A 23,133-nucleotide genomic window follows, 5' to 3' on the forward strand; every position below is an offset into this window, starting at 1 on the left:
TTTACCTGGTGTCTGGAGTTGTACCTGAGGGTTCAAGGGAGCACTAACGCCCTCTACTGCCACACTGGCGTAGTCAGCAGGATTCTCTGGCCGTCTGTTGGCAGGGGACCTGCATTCAAAATAAATTTTGCGTGGGCAGACAACCCTAGTGAAGGGGAAAGGGGAAGGGGAACCCTCATCAACCCACGGAGGTGCAAACACCACCCGCTACCGAGAAAGCTGCAACTGTGCACGCCATCCCGTTCTGCAGGGCCATGGGCAAGAAGACCGGGAAAAAGAAGGTCAGTCCTAGCGGGCTGCAGGGCCTGACGGACGGCGAGAGGACCTGGACTTACCTGACCGGGAGCGAGGAGGACCGAGCGCTAATTCGGGCCAAGCTAGCCCGGGTAGCGCATCAATCGGGACACGGACCGCTGTCGAGCTCCCTAGACAGTCTGGGGGTTCCGCCATCCGCTACGGAGGGAGCTGCAGGTAAATCGCCCGACGTTTCGGGTTTATTTTTATCATGTTTTGCAGATGCCCGCCGAGAGAATCGCAGCGGCGTCTCGGATGACTGCCTCATGCTTCGGCAAAATGGCCGCGGCTCCCAGAAGGCAGGCCAGGACGCGAGACGGCTAGCGACGGCTCCATACGAGGACAACAGACTGGTCACCCGCGGAGCATGCCGGGAAGGTGACGGACACTCGGAGTCCTCCGACGAGGTCGTTCGTTCACTGATGGGTCCGAGCCTCCTGGAAGGGGAGGGGAAGGCGTGCAAAGAAGCGCCAACACAAGCTGCAACCGTCAAGGAGGGACGGGTTGTGGCTGAAGGGTCTGCAGTCGGAAGGAAAAAGGCAGATCTCAGCCAGCTTGTAGTGGCCAGCTGTCCCTCCGAGAACTCCAAGTCCCAAGAGCCTTTGCGTGACCCAGCTGAACACGTGCCAGGAGGGGACATGCTCATTGGTTCTCGGCCGGAGGGTAAGCAAAACGCGGAAGCGAAAATAACGCCGGCCGTAAACATTAACTGTCTAGACTTACGGGGGCTCGAGGAATACCTTGCGCCCCTACGCCGTTTCTTACAGGAATATGGTGAACTGAGTAACGTGTGGAGGAATTAGGAGCGACGGCAGCAGCACCGTTGAAGGCTCTGATGGGATTCGTGCAGCGGCTGCGCCGGGAAGCTCCGGAGATGATCGATGCGGGAGTACAGGTGAGTCCGTCCCGTATCGTAGAATATAAGGGGACACAGTGCGATCCGACACCGCCGAGAATAAGTAGCGGGTGTCAAAGCACCGTGTGCCCGACTGCAGAGAGGGGCACAATGACCGACCGGTTGGTAAAAGGAGTAAACGGTCTGGGGCATGCGTGTGATGTGGCCGCCTGGAGCTGTACACGTCTCCAGCTTCCAACTGGTCGTATGTGCGAGGTAGCGCCAACGATAGGAGCGCCGGGAAGTGCCGCTCGTGCCGGGGAAGCTGAATGGTGCTGTTCCCCGGGGCGAAGCGATGCTAATGACGCCGCCTTCTAATAATCGTAGGACAACGGGCGTGCAAACAGCAAAGAGGCTCTCTCGTTCCCATAGAGAGCCTCAAGCTGAGCACAAGCCCCAGATGAAACAGGAGATCCCCAAAATAAAGCGTTGGTCTCCTGACATATCAGAGCGAAGGCCAAAGGGCAGCCAAGCGGCTGTAATACCCTCCTTGGCAGATGAAGGGGTGGAGACAACACTGACGGAGTTCCTGAGATGTTTTTGGTCCTGCAGAGGGAAGCAACCAGGAGGACTTCGTCGGTGTTACAATTGCTGGCGACCGGGCCACGAGTGGCGCCATTGTCCCCGGGGAGACAGGAGGTACACCGTCCCCCCAAGGTTTGCTCGAGGACAGGGGCAACGCAGCCAAGGCCCGGCTGATGCGTCCTCCTGGAGGAGGACGTCCCTCGCGGGGCTGGACGCTCCGCCCCAGAAGTCGTCGCTAAGGGGGGGGAATTGTGGAGGACTGCCGGCTTCATACTCCGGTCCTCACCCCCAGGCCGCCAGGAGGAGCTCTCCCAACAGCAGGGCATCATGGACCTTGTAGTGTTTATACACAGCCCTGCTGGATACCTTGGGGGCCGCTGGGAGTCACTGTAGGGGGGCTCGTGGGCTCATATGTGCCCTATAACCCGGGAGTACGTCACGGTCACGTGACAGGAAGAAACGACGTGCTCCCGGGTTGAAGAAAAGGACTGTTTACCCTGACAAGGAAGGAATAAGGAACTGTGGACTGGTTGGGCAGGAACACCTCCGGGTCAGGGGCTATAAAAAGACTCTGGGGAAAGTCCAGACACTGAGCTGTGCTGGGTGGGAGAGGAGCAAAGTGTCTGGGCGAGGAGGAGTGGTTATTGTGTTGGTTAGTGATTTATGAGTAGTGTGGAAGGTGCTTGGTGCACTGTGGATAAAAATAAACAGTCTTGGACTTTTACCTGGTGTCTGGAGTTGTACCTGAGGGTTCAAGGGAGCACTAGCGCCCCCTACTGCCACAACAGATAAAGACAGCTGGGGAAACGTGCCCAATTTTTTGTGTGTTAACGTCAGCATGAAACTCTATCCTTTTTGCCTTGTTTGGGATTGGCATGATTTACCAAAGTGGGGGCCTGCACATGAAGACAGAGTAGAAAGCTTTGGCACATTGCCTGGCACACCATTGAAGCCGACAGACAGATGGGAGATAATGTCATCCGATTCGGAAAATCCTTCCAACGCAATGACGAAAATGGCAGACTGTATACATTGGGCTCCTACTACTGAAGGTCTTGTCATGGCTTCCTTGTCTGTTATGCTGCATAAGCCGTCATTAAGGAAAGCTAAGTTATTTCTCCTATGTGATTTCTTACCGCCGTATCACTAAGGGAGGAGTATCGCCTTTTAATGTCACATCAGTATAGATTGGGGTTATTAACATGCTACATATACAAAAGAACTCATTCCAACAAGGGAGCTAGCGCCCTGATACATCTGCTATCCCCCTTTCTGGTATATAAATCTGTGAATCGGTGCTGCTGACTTTTTCCTGGCTGGTGATGTAGGATGGACTGCCATCTCCCATTTTGCTTTGCTTTGGCACAAAATTACTGAAGCTGCCAGGGGCCTCTTTCATTGACACTGAAAAAAGCCAAATCATACACAAAAAACGGTAGTCACAGGGCGGAGGTGGAGGTTTGCTTCTAAACCCCATAATCACACTTCAAGGTAAGCAGGGCACTAAGTTAGATCCATTGACGGAATCTTGTTGCTGTTTGGCTGTGATCTTCTTACTGGTGTGTTGATGACATCACAAGCTGTGAAGCCCCATGAAAACGGATCATGCAAACCCACCAAACAGCAGCACCATCCCCATAACAAAATTATGCTGGCAAGAAATATTTAACTTCTCAATTGACTTCCAAGCAAAATTCTGATTGCAGAGATGAGCATCCCAGATTCAGCAAAACCCAAGACAAATGACAAAGAAGCTCAAAGCATAACAGAGAATCAGAACAGAGGAGAGTCAAGTGCTCAGACTTTGTGAATTAGGGCTTAGTGTAGTCATGTGACCACTGATCACCATCTCTGTACCCTCTGGCCTGCTAACCAGAGGGTCTCATTACTCTCATACCACTACAACCATCACCAGGATGAGTGGACATCAAATATGGAGAGCTGATCCCCATCATGACCCTTTCCTGTTCAGTAAATGCAGTGCTGATTGTGCTCTCCATTTCTTTTTACCATCTTTTCTAGTCAGGACTTCATGTCAAGGTGGTGTTGTGTGTTCCTGTCATATCTCCTTTGTATCTGTAGATCTGTCATTTGATTGTCATGAGTCACGTGGTCTGTTGTAGACACCACAATCACCTGCTATATCAACTGGCCCAGGTTTGTGCAGATGAGGTTCAGGTTGAAGGTGGGAGATGTCAGGTCCTTCAGGATGTTCTTGTCTGTGTCTTCCTTTCTGGTCCATTTGTGATCTCCTGGCCTGGCTCTGCTTCACCTGAAGCTTTAGTTTTGTTTTTCAGGAATATGAAACTCTGCACACCCTGTAACTCAGAGCATACGTCAACTCCAACACAAAGCCTATTGTCTTAGTGATTATGTAGGGTGATGAGTTCACAGAGTATAAATACGAGAGCGACTGCATTCTGCTGAGGGACTCGAGCTCCTTTCACTTTCATTGCTGCAGAGTCAATCCCCTGGTGTCAGACGGCATCTTCTCTGGTGATGGCAGAAGCTCTCTCTTCCCTCTCTGTGAGTCATTACTCCTGCTCGTTGTGTCTGGAGGTCCTGAAGGAGCCGACCACTCTCCCGTGTGGACACAACTACTGCCTGGAATGTATTAATAAGCACTGGGATCAGTTTGACATTAAGGGGACCTGCAAGTGCCCTCAGTGTAAAATGGAGTTTCATCCAAGGCCACAGATTAAAAAGAATATGACTCCTTCAGATCTGACAGAAAAGATAAAGGAACGTGAAGTCAGAAGAACTCCATCTAAGAGAAAACAGAAAGCTTCAACAACCATAATGGCTTCCAACAGTAAGAGTCACCTGCAGCATCCTGGGGAGTCTGTAACGCCCAAGAGACGCAAACTGGAGGGGTCGACTGGAAATCTCAAAGAGAACTTCTGCTCAAAGCACCAGAGAGTCCTGGAGATGTTCTGTAGGACCGACAAGGTGTTTGTCTGCTCAGAGTGTGTGGCAACTGAACACAGCGGTCATGACACCAAGACGCTCAATGAGGAGAGAGCTGAGAGAAAGGTAAGGAGTGGAATTGGGAAGAGACAGGTGACCTGGAGTCGAGGACGGGGGGGCTGTATGTGGGATCATTCAGATTTGTCAGTAATGGCCACGTCCGGCTGGCCTCAGATGTTTTACTGTCCATTGCTCTGTGGAGTGAAATCAAAGAATGGCAGCTGCTTGGCTTAGATGTTCTGTAATGATGAAGCAGCAGTGATGTCAGTTGTGACTAACTGTCACTGACACAAATTGTCATCATTAATGTCATTCTCAGATTCTTTTCTAAAGTAAGGAGATCTAGTCCCAAGTTACGAACGTTTGATACCGTTAACGTCTGTTTAGCAGGATCTGTTCTGTGGCATTTGGCCTAATTTGGAGATTTCTTGTTGAAGCCCATCTCACTTTGCACGTTGAGTACATGTTGGGGAGATAAAGTTCGTATTTCAGTCCTGACACACAAGTCGATTTGTCAGATCACACACATCCAGGGAATCTGAGCCAGCAGAGATGCAGCACAAAAAGAATGGAAGGATGAAGGAATTCTGCTCAGGGGTCTCTCTACAGATATTCGATGATCAGGATGTGTAGATGAGGAAAGATAGGTTTAGGTCAAGAAATAGACATGTTAGTTGTGAAACAGAATGCCTTGTTGTGAGGAGGTGCTGGTGAGGAACACCCATCCACATTCCTTCCTTCATTACATCTGCGTCAAAGAGGTGCAACTCCATCAGAACTCTCTCAGAATGACAAACTAAGGGTGTAATCTATACTAATAAAAGGCAAAGCCCTCACTCACTCACTCACTCATCACTAATTCTCCAACTTCCCGTGTAGGTAGAAGGCTGAAATTTGGCAGGCTCATTCCTTACAGCTTACTTACAAAAGTTGGGCAGGTTTCATTTCGAAATTCTACGCCTAATGGTCATAACTGGAAGGTATTTTTCTCCATTAACTGTAATGGAGTTGAGCTGGAATGACGTAGGGGGCGGAGTTTCGTGTGACATCATCACGCCGCCCACGTAATCACGTGAACTGACTGTCAACGCAGTGCGTAGAAAATCAGGAAGACTTCCAAAAAGCGCTTAAGAAAACATGCATTATATAATTGAGAAGGCAGTGAAACAATAAGAAGCGAGCGAGTGACATATACTACCATATTCATGAGTGCTGCTACCTCGGAAAGAAAGCAAGGTGTAAACCTAAACTTTAAATTAAGTTCATAGACAGGCTACCACTGGCGTTTCACATGCCCACAGGTAATGTGGGATGCAAGTTTAATAAGAGGACGCAGGATATAAACGAGAGTTTTGATCATTTTATAACTAAGTTAAAATTGTAGGTGAAGGGGTGTGCTTATGCAAATTCCGAGACTGTGTTTGTGGGGGATTGACAGTTAAGGTGGGTGGGGGAGTCACGTCATCATCTCCCCTCCCATTTACCTCATTTCACTCTGAGCTGAGCTCCGCGGCTAACGCTGTCTTCCGAAGCAACTTCGTCAGACTGCCACCAAATACTCACAGAAAAATCCACAAGTTAATACACACGCTGTCTCTAGAGTTTCTCCACACTGAATCCTCCAGGCACTACTTACAAAAGGTCACATTGACAATCGTGTTACGTTATTTTTAAAATCTTTCCCTTTCTTATCACAAGCACAGCTGAGAAGCTTCGATGCATGTGCTCCATAACGCGTTAAAAATAATGCATTTAATCACACTTTGCATTACAAGCAAAGGGGAGCTTTTGTCAATGCATGATTTCCTGGTACACCGATTACATTGATCAGCGCTTCCCGATTCATTTTACCCTCGCACCACCTTAGTTTGAGAAGAAGTATGAAAAATATGAGGTTAACACAGAAAAACAGATCACCAATTCAAGCTTTATGAATAATCGATTCGCCATCAATAATTGTTTTGGTAAAGCCATCCTCCTTCCATTTTATAATTTTTCCGCCATTAGCCATGATTAAATGAGCGGTAAATAAAGTAAGAGCAAAGCGAGGTGACTTATTTAGGCAGGCATATATATGACAGCAACACTCATGACAATGTCAATCATGTTACGTTATTATTAAAATGTTTCCTTTTCTTTTTCATTACTTCTTTAACACACTACTTCTCCGCTGCAAGGTGCGGGTATTTTGCTATATATATAATATATGAATGACCTCCAAAGAGCGCTGAGACTTTTGATATCATGAACGTGTCTGCAAAAACTGGGGTCTCCTGCCCAGCAAAAGTCGAGCAGCCAGTGCGTGCATAGCTGTGCTGGCCTTTGAGACGCTGACTGCGCTTCTGCCTTAAGTCAAAGTGAGCACTTTTAATTTTTTCATCCTCCCCTGCGCTATAGCCCAGACAAGTGCAAACACGGGACCCCTTTTCTACACCACGGCAAAATAATATTAAGGCGATTCACACTTTCTTTTGCACGATACGATTATGAGGTCCTCAGCTCGGATTATGAAGACACGCACAGAGTGGAGGACTGACAGTGCCATCACAGCCGATTAATGGCGGGGACGTCTCACCAGTCTACACAAGACCCACCGCGACTGTCCCCAAAAGGCGATCATAACGTCAGCGAACACATCTCTCTATACTATATAAAAGAAAAAGGCAACTTTCCTTTCTTTACACCTTTTTCCTTTTATCCCAAACCAAAGCCTTTCTCTCTTAACACTGCAGAGGACACAAAACTAATTTTCTTTAATTGCCGGTAAGGCACATTACCAGAGGCACAAATTTGAACGTTCACATAGAAAATGTAATTTCTATACCACAGCCGTCGTGTAGCGCCTTTCAAAAGGGATCTACTACTGAGAGATGATCCATATACATTTTAGCTGCTGTTAGTTACTTACCTGTTGTGTTACACAGTCTTTAAAATGTAGTTTACCCACAACCACTCCAGTAGTGCTCAATGTACCTGTACTTCTTAAAACGTTAATGTTTTACTGTTTAATAACTTATAGACTATATTTTATTATTTTTCCCTTGCACTCAGTGACCAAAGCTATACACACACATATAGACACATACAAACATACACACAAGTATATGTATGTGTATATATATGTATGTATGTGTATATATATATATATACACACACACACACACACACATACATACATACATACATACACACATATATATTTGTGTGTGTGTATGTATGTATGTGTGTGTATATATGATGTAGATAGGTATGTATGTATATATATATATATGTGTGTGTATATGTAGATATGTATATAGATATGTAGATATTAAGATATGTATGTGTATATATATGTATATATATATATATGTATTTATGTATGTATGTATGTATGTATGTATGTGTGTATATATATATATATATATATATATATATATATGTAGACTCAAACCCATTATGACAAAACAGTAAAAAGGAGGCGTGTCAGACGTCGTGGTACATTTTCTGATGCAGCTAGACGAAAAAAACTTTGTGATGCTGCCGCCAAATACACAAAACAATTACTTTGACAATCATGTTACATTATTTTTAAAAATTTCCTTTTCTTTTTCATAACTTCTTTAACACATGACATCGCTGCGAAGCGCGGGTATTTTGCTATATATATATATATCACAGCGACACTCATAACAGTGACAAAACAATTACATTGACAATCATGTTACGTTATTTTCAAAATGTTTCCTTTTCTTTTTCGGAACTTCTTTAACACACTACTTCTCCGCTGCGAAGCGCGGGTATTCTGCTAGTCTATACTAATAAAAGGCAAAGCCTTCACTCACTCACTGACTCACTCATCACTAATTCTCCAACTTCCCATGTACGCCGTGGCGCAATGGTAGAGGCTTCGCCTCTAACGCCGAGGTTTGATTTTCGAGAGGGGGGTGCACTGAGTATGTACTCGCGCTTCCCGATTCATTCCCCCTTGGTTTGAGACGTATGAAAAAATATGCTGTTAACGCAGAAATACACAATAGCACGCGGGCTCGATGTACTGTAGTGCACGTCAACTCGATCTGAATTGCGCGATCACATTCGAAAAAATATATCTTTTCAAGTTCTATTTAGTCCATATGTGTCAAACTCAAGGGCCGCGGGCCACATCCGGCCCGGCGTGTAATTATATCCGGCCTGCGAGATCATCTATATATATAATTCACTAAGGCAAGACAACCATGAAAAGCACGCCGGAAGGGGAGTGGATTCACTAAGCTGCCGACAAGTAAGACACCTATGGCGCACACAGGAAGGAGCCACGCCCACCAACTCCAAGACCATTGGATACGACGACAACTCGCAGGGCCACGCCCACCAACTCCAAGACCATTGGATACGACGACAACTCGCAACAACTCGCAGGGCCACGCCCACCAACTCGGACGCGACGACACAGAAAAAATGGCGTCATTTATGTTCGTCTGTCGTAGAGGCCACATGCAGTGCAGGTCAGGTTAATATCATGTACCTCCGAGCTACGTGGACTGTTCATAGAGGCATGTTTCTCGCGGAGGTGAATCGCCATATGCAGCGTGTGAAACGGCTTGCAAGGGGTATCCCATGAGATCCTTAAAACAATCCTTTAAAACTGAGGTTAAAGCACAATGAAGGAATCAGTCTTTAAAAACCAATACGCCCTGTGCCTCTGTTTCATTACCGTCTCACCTGCTTCACCAATTCAGGCCCTGCAACAGTCGGGACGCTCTGTCAGCAGCTGACCTTCTCTGTGCCTGACCGGTTCACACAGAGGCAGCGCAAGAGAAAGCCGCGCCAGAGACAGACAGAGGCGCACACACAGGCAGCTGGTGGGCGGCTCTCCGTGAGTTTCTCTTGCGACCGGGCACATGAGCAGGCGGTGTGTATGCTTCGAGTGCAAGGGAGTACGCGACAGGACCATCTAGGAAAAATCATGTCGTGGATGCGATTCGCTGTATGCAGTGTGTAAAACAGTTTGTTTGTCGCAGATGTGAATCGCTGTATGCGGCGTGTAGAACAGTTTTGAGGGTGTCCCTGTGTCTTTCCAGAAGTGTTCAACCATCAATAAATAATTATGCGGCGTTTGTTATGCCGCGTGTTTACTATTGTGTTGTATTTTGCTCTCTCCAGAGTTCCATCTTTTCATTTACTTGCTGCTGTATTCTCACACCAACCCGTTTTAGACAACCGTGTCTTTCCAGAAGTGTTTACCCTTCAATAAATAATTATGCATGAGACTGAGCGTGTGTCTAGGCGTGGGTAAGCTGTTGGACCCCATTCGGGCTGCAAACCGTGGAATTGCCACTAAGTGCGACTCATACGCTCCCACTGTTTTCGTCCCTACCCTTTGTACACACCCCCCTCCCACACGTTGACTGTTCATAGAGGCGTGTTTCTCGCGGAGGTGAATCGCCATATGCAGCATGTAAAACTGTTTGCGAGGAGTATCCCATGGGATCATTAAAACATTCCTTTACAACTGAGGTTAAAACACAATGAAGTGAGCAGTCTTTAAAAAACGAGTTTTCGGTTACGACGCACGACCGCGTGCAGCATTGCTAAGTGTTGTGCACGCTACATACAGCAATTCGCATCCGCGACAAACATGCGTCTTCTTAGATACTCCTGCACTTTGTACACACCGCCCTCCCACCTCGCTACCCCGCACGGACGATTGTGTGTTGGTTCGTTCCGTGCATTGTTACAATGTTGCTTTTCTTGCTGATTTATTACTTTACCGATTTTGCAAATGTTAAATTTTCTCCCTGTGCTTAAAAATGGTATGCCGCGGGTTGGCTAGTTTTATATATTATTGTTATTAATGGCCCGGGGATGTGAAGCGCTGGTAACACAATAAACTACAGATCCCATAATGCAGCGCTTCAGCTGCCTTGCCGAACACTTACCCCGTTAATCAAGTCTAGCTTAAAGTTATTGTGAAGCTAGCTCACATGATGTCGAAGAGAAAAGGTGATTCTGAACATAGAGCCTTTAAAAACCGATGGGAGGCTGAGTATATGTTTACTGACATTGCCGATAAACCCGTGTGTCTCATTTGTGGAGCTAATGTGGCTGTAATTACAGAATTTAATCAAAGACGGCACTATGAGACAAAACATCAGGATAACCTGAAACACCTGAATGCAATGCACAAGATACAGAAAGCAGAAGAGTTAAAGAAGAATCTGACACTTCAGCAGACGTTTTTACCCGTACAAAATCACAAAGTGACTTCAAGTGAAGCTACTTTTATGGGAGACACAAATGCACCAGTGCAACTTGCCCCACTTTCCCTTTTGCCAAGTAATGTTGAACCAAGTTGGCACAACGGTGTTCCCAAATACGCACTTTGCTGATAAACTGAGCACACTGCGCACTGAGTTCGCACGGCGCTTTGGTGACTTTGAAGAACAAAAAAATAATTTTCAGTTGTTTCGCAACCCATTTGCCGTCGATGTGGAAACTGCACCTGTGCAGATTGAGATGGAGGTGATTGAGCTGCAGTGTAATGGCAAATTAATGTAATGTAAATTAAGTTCATAGACAGGCTGCCGCTGGCGTTTGTAATTTAGTGCCTGCCCATATAAGGCCGTCCGTCAGCGGCAATCCAATAGAAACACTGCCACGAAATATTCACGGGTGAAGGACTGTGCTTATGGAGAGGAAGATGAGATGGTCAGGGTGGTGTTTGGCACAAACTCAGCGAAACTGTGAGAGAAACTTTTAAGTGCCGGGTCTGAGCTAACATTAAATACAGCCATGGACATCGCACAAGATGGCACCAGCACAGCTGGGAACCTTCAATGTATGTACACCAAGCGGCTCACGTGAACTAACGCAGTGCACAGACAAAAGGCAACAGTTCCAAAGGGCTCTAAACAAAAACCGAATTACACAATTGAAAAGGCAGCAAAAAATATGAAGCGTCTGATAAGCATATTCATAAATGCAACTACTGCGGAAACAAAGCACACGCTGGAAAAAGTCAACGTCCCGCTAAAGGAAGACAGTGTAAAAAAAACCCGTGCATGCAGTGTGTCAGGTCTCAGATAAAGAAGAAGACGAGCTGAGCTGTTTATTGATGTAGTAAGAAACGAATCGATGAATGAAACCTGTCATCTTTACAACGATTGACAAACACGGAATGTAACTTGAACACAACACATCCTACAAATACGAACCTGATTGAAAGAAATAATGAGAATCAAATCCTTGATGACAGCAACACTCAGTAACACTCACAAAACAAATACTGTATATTGACAGTCATGTTACGTTATTTTTAAAATGTTCCCTTTTCTGTTTCATAACTTCTTTAACACACTACTTCTCCGCTGCGAATATATATATATATATATATACCCCGATCTACATACTCTCAAATAGATAAGCTACACACCGTGTCGCAATGGTAGAGGCTTCGCCTCTAGCGCCGACGTCCGAGGTTCGGTTCCCAAGAGGGGGTGCACTGAGTATGTACGCGCGCTTCCTGATTCATTTTACCCTCGCATCCCCTTGGTTTGAGACGTATGAAAAAATATGCGGTTAACGCAGAATCGTGTTATGTTATTTTTAAAATCTTTCCTTTTCTTAGCACAAGCACAGCTGAGAAGCTTCGATGCATGTACTCCATAACCCGTTAAAAAAAAATAACGCATTTAATCACACTTTCAATTCCAAGCAAAGGGGAACTTTTGTCAATGCATGATTTCCTGGTACATCGATTACATTGATGCACACATCAGAGCTACAAAAATGTTAGAGTTGGAATGAAGCACGTTCCTACGACTGATCGGAGGCAAATTTCATTTCAAAAGACTACCTGAGCGAAGCCTTGATAAAAGCCTGGTTTGGTGCAAACTGAAAAACAATCAAAATTAGATGAATTACAGAAAGCGGACTTTGTGGCTCTTACTGGGGATCATTGGACTTCCGTGACCGTCAGTAATTCTAATTACATCTAATTACAAAATGTTCAATCATCACACTGTTTTAGACGAATGTACAAAATAATTTTGGCTAAGGTTACTCAGAGTTTAAAGGTGAAGTTGGTCAAATTCTGCCTTATTTTATTAAGAAGAAAAACTGCACTTTATGTTGACATTTTAGTTATTATTATTTAAAGACAATACCATTCTGAACATGTACTTAAAGTAATTAAAATATCACTTTATTTTTAAGTCTGCCCAATTTTAGCCACGGATGGTATTTTTGTTTCTGATTTGAATTGAAATGCATTTTAAAAGCATTTTTTTTTTCAGAAATTAAAACAGCTTGAGTTTACAATATTCATGTCCATGTCTGTTATTTGATTCTGTCGCCCACTAAAACCCTTTTAAATTAAAAAACAACATTTTGCAATTCGGGGCAAATTTTCATGTGTGATTACATACGATTAATCAAGATTAATTAATTACACAGCCTCTAATTAATTAGATAAATTTATTTAATCGAGTCCCACCCCTAATATACATATGTAGATATGTATATGTGTATATATATATGTGTGTGTGTATACATGATGTAGATATGTATATATATATGTCTATATTTGTATATGTGTATATATATATATATATATATATATATGCCAGCAACACTCATGACAATGATAACACAATTACGTTGACAATCATGTTACGTTATTTTTAAAATGTTTGCTTTTCTTTTTCATAACTTCTTTAACACACTACTTCTCCGCTGCGAAGCGCGGGTATTCTGCTAGTGTACTGATAAAAGGCAAAGCCCTCACTCACTCGTCACTAATTCTCCAACTTCCCGTGTAGGTAGAAGGCTGACATTTCTCAGGCTCATTCCTTACTGCTTACTTACAAAAGTTAAGCAGGTTTCATTTTGAAATTCTAAATGTAATGGTCATAACGGTCGACAATGCCATGTTGAACTTTCTTATTTATGGCCCCATCTTCACAAAATTTGGTAGGTTGCTTCCCTGCGCTAACCCAAACCAATGTACGTATTTATTTCGGTGGTATGATGCCACTGTCGGCCACCATATTGAACTTTTCAACAGTCTTTGTTACTTATGGGCCCATCTTCAAGAAATTTGGTACGCGGGTTCCCAACGCTAACTGAATCCTACTTACATACATATATACGTCCATAGCCTGCAGCTCGGTCACCGTGTGAGGCAGCGTTGGGTCCCCCATCTTAACGCCTCCCACGTTGTTGGCTGCCTGCCTATATAAGGCCGTCTGTCGCTCCGGTCTCTACATTCCCTTCCTTGCTTCGCCACGGGATTCCCGTCTCCCTGCTGATAACTACAGCCTTTTTATTTAATCCACGGCTTCTCCGCTGTTTTATTGTTCATTTATTACGATTATAGTTATTGTGTAGGTATTTTAGACTTACTTTACATTGTTCAGGTCCCCATTTCCTTTATCATTCCAACTGTACCCCATTAACATGTCTATCGAGGTGATCACCATCGATCAAAGAACTGTCACTTACCGAGTGGTTTCCATGCCCGGAGATGCCACCTGCCTTTTCCATTCTCTGTGTTACATATTGCACGGCCATATCAGGCTCACTCTTGATATCCATTGTGTCTTATGTATTGAATGACTGGACAGGTTCAAGGTGTGGACTGATGACGTACAGGAGATAATTAGACTACACAGGAGCACTAGAAGAGTGAAATGCTTAAGCCCTTCACCTATGGATCTGCATGTGAGTTGATGGCTGCCGCTGAATTGTTCGGTTGTCGCTTTCAAGTGTACCAAAATGGCCAAATATTTTACACCTTTCGACAACCGCCAATGCCTCTTAAACATCTTAGACTGACAGGTGACGATTTCAGTAGTGGACACTTTGATGTTTATGAATGTTTAAACTCTCAAAAGCTGGATGTGAAGTTATCGATAAAACCGGTTGTGTGCTTACAACACTTGACAGATGCCGAATGTCACTTCAACACAACAAGTCCTACAAATACTGTCGTCACTGAAACAAACCATGAAACTCAAACCGATTACGACAGCAGCAATCCAAGCTGTGAGATTTGAAACAAGATTACTGTTCACATGGCCAACTGTACGTTACATGCTCAGAGTAAGCTCAGCGCACAGCTTGGTCATATTACAACCGGAGGGCCGAACTCACAATGTGGTACACAAAGAGATCCTTCACAAATAATTATTGGTATATTTTCCCTCAGTTTAAAAAGGTTTACTTTTCTTCTTAATAAAAATTTTAAGGCAGTACTTCGCCGCTGTGAAGTGCGGGTATTTTGCTAGTTTCCTGAATAAAGTACGGTCCAAAAAAGACCTAAAATGAGTGTTTTTTGTGTCTAGAGGACTAAACATGGGATTAGACCCCAAACAAGCTTGACTTCTTACACAACTAGACATCAAGACGAGTCCAAGGGTGTGTCATATGCCAGACCAATAATGGAAGTGATTTCAAAGAGTTCAGAAGTCATTCTTATGAACACAAATGTCACAACAGTGCAGATGATTATTGACTCATCAAACGGGTAAGGAGTGGACATGGAGAGGACAGAATAATGGCCAGGATTCAGCCTCCTTCAAACTTATCTCCTCTGTTTTGTCTCCACACAGAGTCAGCTGGAGAGCACAACAAAAGAAGTGAAAAAGAGACTCCAGGACAAAATGAAGAGAGTGGAGAAACTGAAGGAGACTTCAGTGAGTATCAAGGTGAGTCAATACATTTAGGAACATGCAGAATTTTTGGTGTCCATAGTGGCCAAGGACTGGCAAAGTTGGAAAGGTGTTGTCCAAGGATTTTAGGATGTGGCTTTTAGGAGATGATTCAGAGGAAGGCACTACCTTGAAATGTCTACTCCTCCTTCTGTATTTGTGTCGTCAGGACTCTCCTCTCTCACGGCTGTCTACTTTTTCGTCATTTCAAGTCCCTTGTCTGCTAATATGTCTTGTTTAACGTCTTCTCTGAAATGTTGTTCAGATTTCTGCAGAAGAAGAGGTGCAGGAACACCAGAAAACCTTCAAGTCTGCAATTCAGTCCATGAAGGGACTGAAGTCAATTGTGATCAACAAGATCAGAAAATATAAACGGGAGAAAGTGCGAAAGGATGAAGAGCTCATTAAGAGACTGGAGAAGGAGATCAGGGAGCTTAAGAGGAGAGAAGCTGAGCTGGCCGAACTTTCACAGACAGACAACCACATCCACTTCTTAAAGGTGAAAGGGATGATCTAAAGGACACCGGCAGGTCCTCTGACACATGTGTCTTTGACAATCACGTTCTCCATCTCTCTTCCTTCCTTTTTTAGAAACTTCCATCTCTCAATCTCTCACCTGAAGATGACAGCTCACCTGAGGATGCTGGTAATGGAGATTTCCTTCCTGACTCTAAGAGGAAGAATCTTACCGTTCTGAAGGAAAGACTGGAGGACATCGGCAACTGGGAGTTTGTGAAGACCAGTAAGACCGGTGAGTTGTGTGTCCTCAGATGTCCTAATCAAATGAGCTGGTGGCTCACATTCTGCTTTACTGTTCCTCTTCTGGTAGATAGGGGGTGCTCTCGCTCCCTTGAACCCCTGTCCACGACTCCAAACACCAGGTAAAAGTCCAACAGTTGACTTTATTTAATCGCCACAGTGCCCAAAGCACACTCTTCTCCACAATACTCATATACTACACAATAATCACTAACAAACCAATCCTCCAGACGCGTTGCCACCCTTCCACCCAGCTCAGCTTGCCGTCTGGGAGCTCCCACAGTCCTTTTATATTCCCTGACCCGGAAGTGTTCCTAATCCCCAGTCCATGTGACTCTTAATCCCTTCCGGGTCAGGTGCAAGTTCATTTCTTCATCCTGGAAGCCCATCGCTCTTCCTATGACGGACTTCCGGGTCGTAGGGCACGAAGAAGTCTTCGGTCCTCCCTGCAGCTCCCTCTTGTGGCCCCCATGGCATCCAGCAGGGCTGTGTATAAAAACTCCATTGTCCATGATGCCCTGCTGGTGTTCTGGGGACCTCCATGCTGCAAGGAGGGCTCCACCTGGTGGCTTGGGGGTATTTGCCGGGATAAACGGCTGGCCATCCTCCACACTCTGTTTTAGGGGCTGTTGTTTCAGGGGATGTCCTGAAGAACCTGAGGAGTAGAAACAACTTTTTAAAATGTAAGCGTTCTTCTACTATTGAGTCTGAATATTCTACTAAATAACGACACATTTAGTGGAGGCCAGCAGTACCGCAGGGTCTTTTATAATCTGATTTTTATGATGTTACATTGGTGGCCATGTTATCAACTGGTTAGGAGCAGAGACCCTACTGTGAGCTTGTCACCCTGTCACAGACTCTCAGCACTGCCACCCTGCCAAGAAACCTCACTTCTCCTTATTGTACTTGTGATCTCATTGTTATGGTCATGATCACAGGCGAGGACAGGAATGTAGTTTAACCAGCACACCGAGACGGTTGTCTTTAGACTCGGCTCTTAGTTTACTACCACAAACTGCACAACAGCTGCTGCTGCTCTTATCCGCTAGTCAATCTCATGCTCCCTTTATCCATCACTTGTGAACAAGACCCTGAGATACCAGAATTCCTCAGCTAAGGGCAGTTGTCCACCCCCTCTCCTGGGCAAAGAAATTCATTCATTTCCAAGAGAGACCCACAACCTCAGACTTGGAGGCGCTGATCCTCATCCTGCCACTTCACACCTGAATGCGTGCTGAAGGTCACAGTCAGAAGACGCAAAGAGGACAACATCATCTGTGTAAAGCAACAATGCCATCTCTGGCCTCTTCAACTACACTCCTTCACATCCACAGATGCACACTGATTTCCTGTCCATGAAAACCACAAACAAAGAGAGATGATAAGATGCAGCCTTGATGGAGTCCAACACCCAGAGTGAAAGGATTTGAAATAACACCAAGTATTGGGGCACAACTTTCACGACATTTGTGTAACAAAACCCTGCAATGAACTCACCAAGCACACATGTCTGACTATAGATAGAGAGACAGACGTGAAAGGCACTATATGATAAACAGGTATGTAGAGTGGAAGGCAATTTATGATAGATAGATAGATAGATAGATAGATTGATAGATAGATAGATAGATTGATTGATTGATTCAGTGGCCACTTTATTAGGTACACCTGCTCAACTATTTGTTAACACAAATATCCAATTAGCCAATCACATTACAGAAACTCAAAGCATTGCAGCCTGTAGTCGTCAAGATGACCTGCTGAAGTTGAAACTGAGAGTCAGAATGGGGAAGAAAGGTGATTACAGTGACATTGAACATGGCATGGCTGTTAGTGCCAGACAGACTGGTCTGAGTATTTCAGAAACTGTTGCTCTACTGGGATTTTCACACACAACCACCCCAAGGGTTTACAGTTAATGGTCTGAAAAAGGGAAAACGTTCAGTGAGTGGCAGTTCTCCGGGCGAAAATACCTCGTTGATACTAGAGGTCAGATGGCCAGACTAGTCTGACCTGACAGAAAGGCAGCAGGAACCCAAATAAGCACTCGTTACAACCAAGGTGTATGGCAAGCCAAATGATCATTTAGAGAAATCTTGAAAACATTGTAAGATACATCTGAATCTTTTAAAGATATCTTTATGAAATGCTATTAAAGATATCTTTAAGTGATTTACAGATATCTTCAAATCAATTACAAATATCTACAAATGTCACTTTGGCTTAGAATATTTCAGTCAAGGTTGTTACTGATATCTTCAAATGAATTACAGATTTCTTTAAATCACTTCCTCCTTATTTAAATTTATGTTTACATCACTTCCTGCTCAACTGACAACATTTCTGGATCATATTTATTTTCTATCAACCAGTAATCATGGCAGAAACATCAGGAGCACGTTCTGTTCCCATAGAAGTTAAAAATATCCGTAGAACCTTTCAGCAAAATGCCGAAGAAGACTCTTTGGAAATGAACATTTCTGACTTGAGGTTGCTTCCAATGACAAAAGCACAGTTTGACAGAATTTCAGCACAAATACCAGAGTACATTTGTACAGAAACATCACATTCGTTCGAGGATTTGTTGAGTTTCTTTGAAGATATGGAAGATTCTGAGATAATTCAGTCAAGCAGTAGTACTTTTACAACTCATCACAGACGAGAAGCTACGTTATCTTAAAATAAATGAATGGAATGTGTATACTACATAAGTCCTATATATAGAGGAACAAAATCTAATTTAATATTTTGTTCTAAGTATCCTTCTTGAGGAAAGGAAATAAAAACAATGCAAATTCAGGATATTTAACTATTCTTAATTTCTAGTCAAGGAGAATGTTAGTCAAGATGTGGTGAAGGAAGTGAAACTAATTTTGACTCAAAGGACAATGCAAGGCACCACAAAGATTTTATATGTGATGTAAACAGCGTAGGTTTGAATGACTAGTCACCTAATGTAATAACCTACTTCATCTTTAAAAACATTTAAAATCACTATTTGGGATGTGACAGTCAGTCTACCTCACTCTTCCTTATATGTTTTTATATTTAATCTCAAAATGATATGTCAGCTTTTAGTAACATGTACTGTACGTCCATTTCACATTAAACTTTGAATATGTCAGTTACAATTTGTGAGTTTAAATAGTCAAGACGAGACCACAAGCTGGACGTATTGTATCTTCTTGTAAAAAGAGATGAATGTTATAACACCTGCGGTTGTGAGGTTTATGCGGGTTTAGCAGAGAGAGGGTTACGTTCACTGAACACAGCAGCCCTTTTATCGTATTCTCCTTCACCAAACACAATTGTTAATGTACTCGGACAACATGGAGTTGTAAAGGACCAACGTGCCTCACTCTGACCGCGCTAAGCCAACTACTTGAGTGACTTTTGAAAATGAGCTCACAGTGCTTCACTGTTTCATGAGTTACTTATGATATGATGAATGGCCATAATGCTGTTCAGTTTAAATTGAACTAAACAGGCCAAGAAGAAGTTCACTCCTTTATATTCTATGCTAGGAACAGTCACCCTTTGGTTAGATGCACGTGATGTGCAGTACGATTTCACTGCTTTTTAAAAATATTTTAATTACGTATGCAACTTTAAAATATTAAATATGCAACTTGGTAAATGATATATTTGCTGTTACATTTCTTCTATTATCTTACTACTTACTATTCTTTATAACAATCATGCTGTTTTGCTTTGTAATGTACAGTATGCTGTTCCAAGCTCTCCAACTACACTCACCTAAAGGATTATTAGGACCACCATACTAATCCGGTGTTTGACCTTCAGAACTGCCTTAATTCTACGTGGCATTGATTCAACAAGGTGCTGAAAGCATTCTTTAGAAATGTTGGCCCATATTGATAGGATAGCATCTTGCAGTTGATGGAGATTTGTGGGATGCACATCCAGGGCACGAAGCTCCCGTTCCACCACATCCCAAAGATGCTCTATTGGGTTGAGATCTGGTGACTGTGGGGGCCATTTTAGTACAGTGAACTCATTGTCATGTTCAAGAAACCAATTTGAAATGATTCGAGCTTTGTGACATGGTGCATTATCCTGCTGGAAGTAGCCATCAGAGGATGGGTACATGGTGGTCATGAAGGGATGGACATGGTCAGAAACAATGCTCAGGTAGCCGATGCCCAATTGGCACTAAGGGGCCTAAAGTGTGCCAAGAAAACATCCCCCACACCATTACACCACCACCACCAGCCTGCACAGTGGTAACAAGGCATGATGGATCCATGTTCTCATTCTGTTTACGCCAAATTCTGACTCGACCATTTGAATGTCTCAACAGAAATCGAGACTCATCAGACCAGGCAACATTTTTCCAGTCTTCAACTGTCCAATTTTGGTGAGCTCGTGCAAATTGTAGCCTCTTTTTCCAATTTGTAGTGGAGATGAGTGGTACCCGGTGGGGTCTTCTGCTGTTGTAGCCCATCCGCCTCAAGGTTGTGCGTGTTGTGGCTTCACAAATGCTTTGCTGCATACCTCGGTTGTAACGAGTGGTTATTTCAGTCAAAGTTGCTCTTCTATCAGCTTGAATCAGTCGGCCCATTCATTCTCCTCTGACCTCTAGCATCAACAAGGCATTTTCGCCCACAGGACTGCCGCATACTGGATGTTCTTCCCTTTTCACACCATTGTTTGTAAACCCTAGAAATGGTTGTGCGTGAAAATCCCAGTAACTGAGCAGATTGTGAAATACTCAGACCGGCCCGTCTGGCACCAACAGCCATGCCACGCTCCAAATTGCTTAAATCCCCTTTCTTTGCCATTCTGACATTCAGTTTGGAGTTCAGGAGATTGTCTTGACCAGGACCACACCGCTAAATGCATTGAAGCAACTGCCATGTGATTGGTTGATTAGATAATTGCATTAATGAGAAGTTGAACAGATGTTACTAATAATCCTTTAGGTGAGTGTAGGTACAACTGCAATACAAAAATCTATGTCGATTTTTCTCTGTTTTATTTTTTTCCTATACAGTAATACTGTTAGTGTATATTTAACAGAATATGCAATATAAAATAATACCTAGAATACATGCTTATTCAAACAATATAACACACAGGTAGCCATGATTTACCAAAGAAATTGATTACTGGAGGACATCTTCAAATACGAGGATACACTGAACAGAAGACGGCTGAGCACTTAGGTTGTCCTGCGTCACGTACCTACAAGGGGCTTACAAAGGAAGGCCTGTCTGCACGCCGTAAATTCAGTGGCGTTACTGACAATGAGCTTGATGATGAAGTCGAACTGCTCCATTCTCAATGTCCAAATTCTGGGACAGAGGTGAGGCTTTTTTAGCTTCTAAATAGCTGAATTATGTTTCTGTGCATATTTGATATACAGTATTAATAACAATGTGGAGTCTACAAGTTTTCCCCGTGTTTGTGTTGTCTCTGTCTGTGTTTTTTCTCACAATGCAAAGGCCAAGGATATTACGTTAATCTTATCTGGAACGTGATGGGTGAATGTGTGTAGCTCTACTCTTTCATAGGCTTGGCTTCGGTTTCTCTTCCTTCCTTTAACCTCCAGTAGTTCTGCCCCAGCGACCTCGGCTTCTCTGCAATCGCTTATTAAGTTGGTTTCATGTGGTATTTTTATGCATAACTTTAAAAAGTTAGAAGAAGCCTTTCATTAATTAATCCTGTGGTTATACACACACACGACATATTAGTGTAACTTAGGTTTCTGCTGTATGAATTCCTAACAGATGATCAGTGGACATCGTAAAGCAAAGGGATTAAATGTACAAAGTAAAAGAAGACGCCGCTCTTTAATGAGAACTGAGCCTCTGAGTACCGCAGGAAGACGGGCCGAGGTAATCCAAAGAAGATCCCACCGAGTTGTATCCCCAAACCGTCTCTGGCACATGGACAGCCACGTGAAGTTGATACGGTAAATCATTCTTGTACATGTGTGTCCTGCTGTATAGTATATTAGGTAGCTCTTACACTTTTAGTTACCCGCATTATTTATTGCTGAATTTGATCTGAGCAAAGTAAGCCAGTTTATTGCAATCTCATTAATTTGAGAAAAGTAATGTCAATCAACATAATGATCAGGATTTTCTGATCAAAAAATATTTAGGGTATATAATTTATGTTCTGGTTTAATTTTTTTTTTTTTTTGTAGATGGAGATTTACTGTTCCTGGATGCATTGATGGAGTCTTGCGTCTTATTCTTTATTTAAATTGTGCATTGGATAACAAATCGTTCAGAGTTTTAGAAGTTTTTTGCAAGGCTGTCATGAAGTATAGCTTACCACCTCGAGTAAGATCAGATCACAGAGGAGAAAAATCAGTACGTAACCAAAGAATCGAAAGGCTTTGGAAAGACGTACTCTCACAGGTCATTGAACCATTTTACAAGGAGTTCTATGAAATGGAGGATCTTCTTATTCTGAATGCAGACAATAATGTACACATAGCTTGTCTTCATTTAGTGTACCGTAATGAAATCAACACACGACTTGAACTATTTAGAAATGGTTGGAATATGCGCAGAATTAGAACAGAAGGAAACCAAACACCAGAACAGATTTGGTCAGATGGGCTTCTCATCACAAATTCTGCTCCACCAGATGTTACTATTGAGCAGCTTTTATTAGAAAACTTACAAAGAATTGGGGGGCCAGCTTTAGTTTCTTCAGGTGTGATTGAGGCAGACGAGTCACCCGACACATTAAATTTAACTAATCAGCAGATGGAAACGCTTTCTGTTGAGTTTCAGCATGGAGAAGGACTACAGGATGACAATTCTCGATGTGTCCATTGTGTTGTTGAGCTTAATGAAGACAGCACTACGTCATCAGCTTAACAGCATATTGGAAAAAGGATTAAGTGAGTTGACAAAAGTAATATGATTTCATTTTCAGTTTTGGTATTAATGGAAGAACCCTAAAGATATCATTTCATGTTACATTTTTTTTTAATTTCCTACAGTTTATATTATGCTGGCA

General features: G+C 43.5%; 1 protein-coding gene across 2 annotated transcripts; it reads left to right on the top strand.

Annotated features, from left to right (window-relative positions):
• Positions 1-4,617: 4,617 nt before the first annotated feature.
• On the top strand, positions 4,618-22,991 carry LOC120536499. 2 transcript variants are annotated; one of them, XM_039764890.1, is made up of 7 exons: positions 4,618-4,747; positions 15,274-15,369; positions 15,638-15,871; positions 15,964-16,123; positions 21,234-21,460; positions 21,885-22,069; positions 22,307-22,991. In XM_039764890.1, the coding sequence occupies exons 1-7, from the start codon at positions 4,643-4,645 to the stop codon at positions 22,989-22,991; spliced, it is 1,692 nt and encodes a 563-aa protein (XP_039620824.1). In that variant the 5' UTR covers positions 4,618-4,642. The 2 variants fall into 2 exon arrangements, with proteins under 2 accessions (XP_039620824.1, XP_039620825.1); XM_039764891.1 differs by lacking the exon at positions 15,274-15,369.
• Positions 22,992-23,133: the final 142 nt, after the last annotated feature.

The sequence above is a fragment of the Polypterus senegalus genome, chromosome 10 (assembly GCF_016835505.1).
Source record: "Polypterus senegalus isolate Bchr_013 chromosome 10, ASM1683550v1, whole genome shotgun sequence".
NCBI classification, from domain to species: Eukaryota; Metazoa; Chordata; class Cladistia; order Polypteriformes; family Polypteridae; genus Polypterus; species Polypterus senegalus.

What these genes read in the sequence shown, in the direction of transcription:
- LOC120536499 (XM_039764890.1), top strand. Translation starts at nt 4,643, where the DNA reads ATGTTCTGTAGGACCGACAAGGTGTTTGTCTGCTCAGAGTGTGTGGCA. An exon ending in AGACTTCAGTGAGTATCAAG is followed by an intron (nt 15,370 to 15,637) that starts GTGAGTCAATAC and finishes AATGTTGTTCAG; the next exon opens with ATTTCTGCAGAAGAAGAGGT. An exon ending in AGCCACGTGAAGTTGATACG is followed by an intron (nt 22,070 to 22,306) that starts GTAAATCATTCT and finishes TTTTTTTTGTAG; the next exon opens with ATGGAGATTTACTGTTCCTG.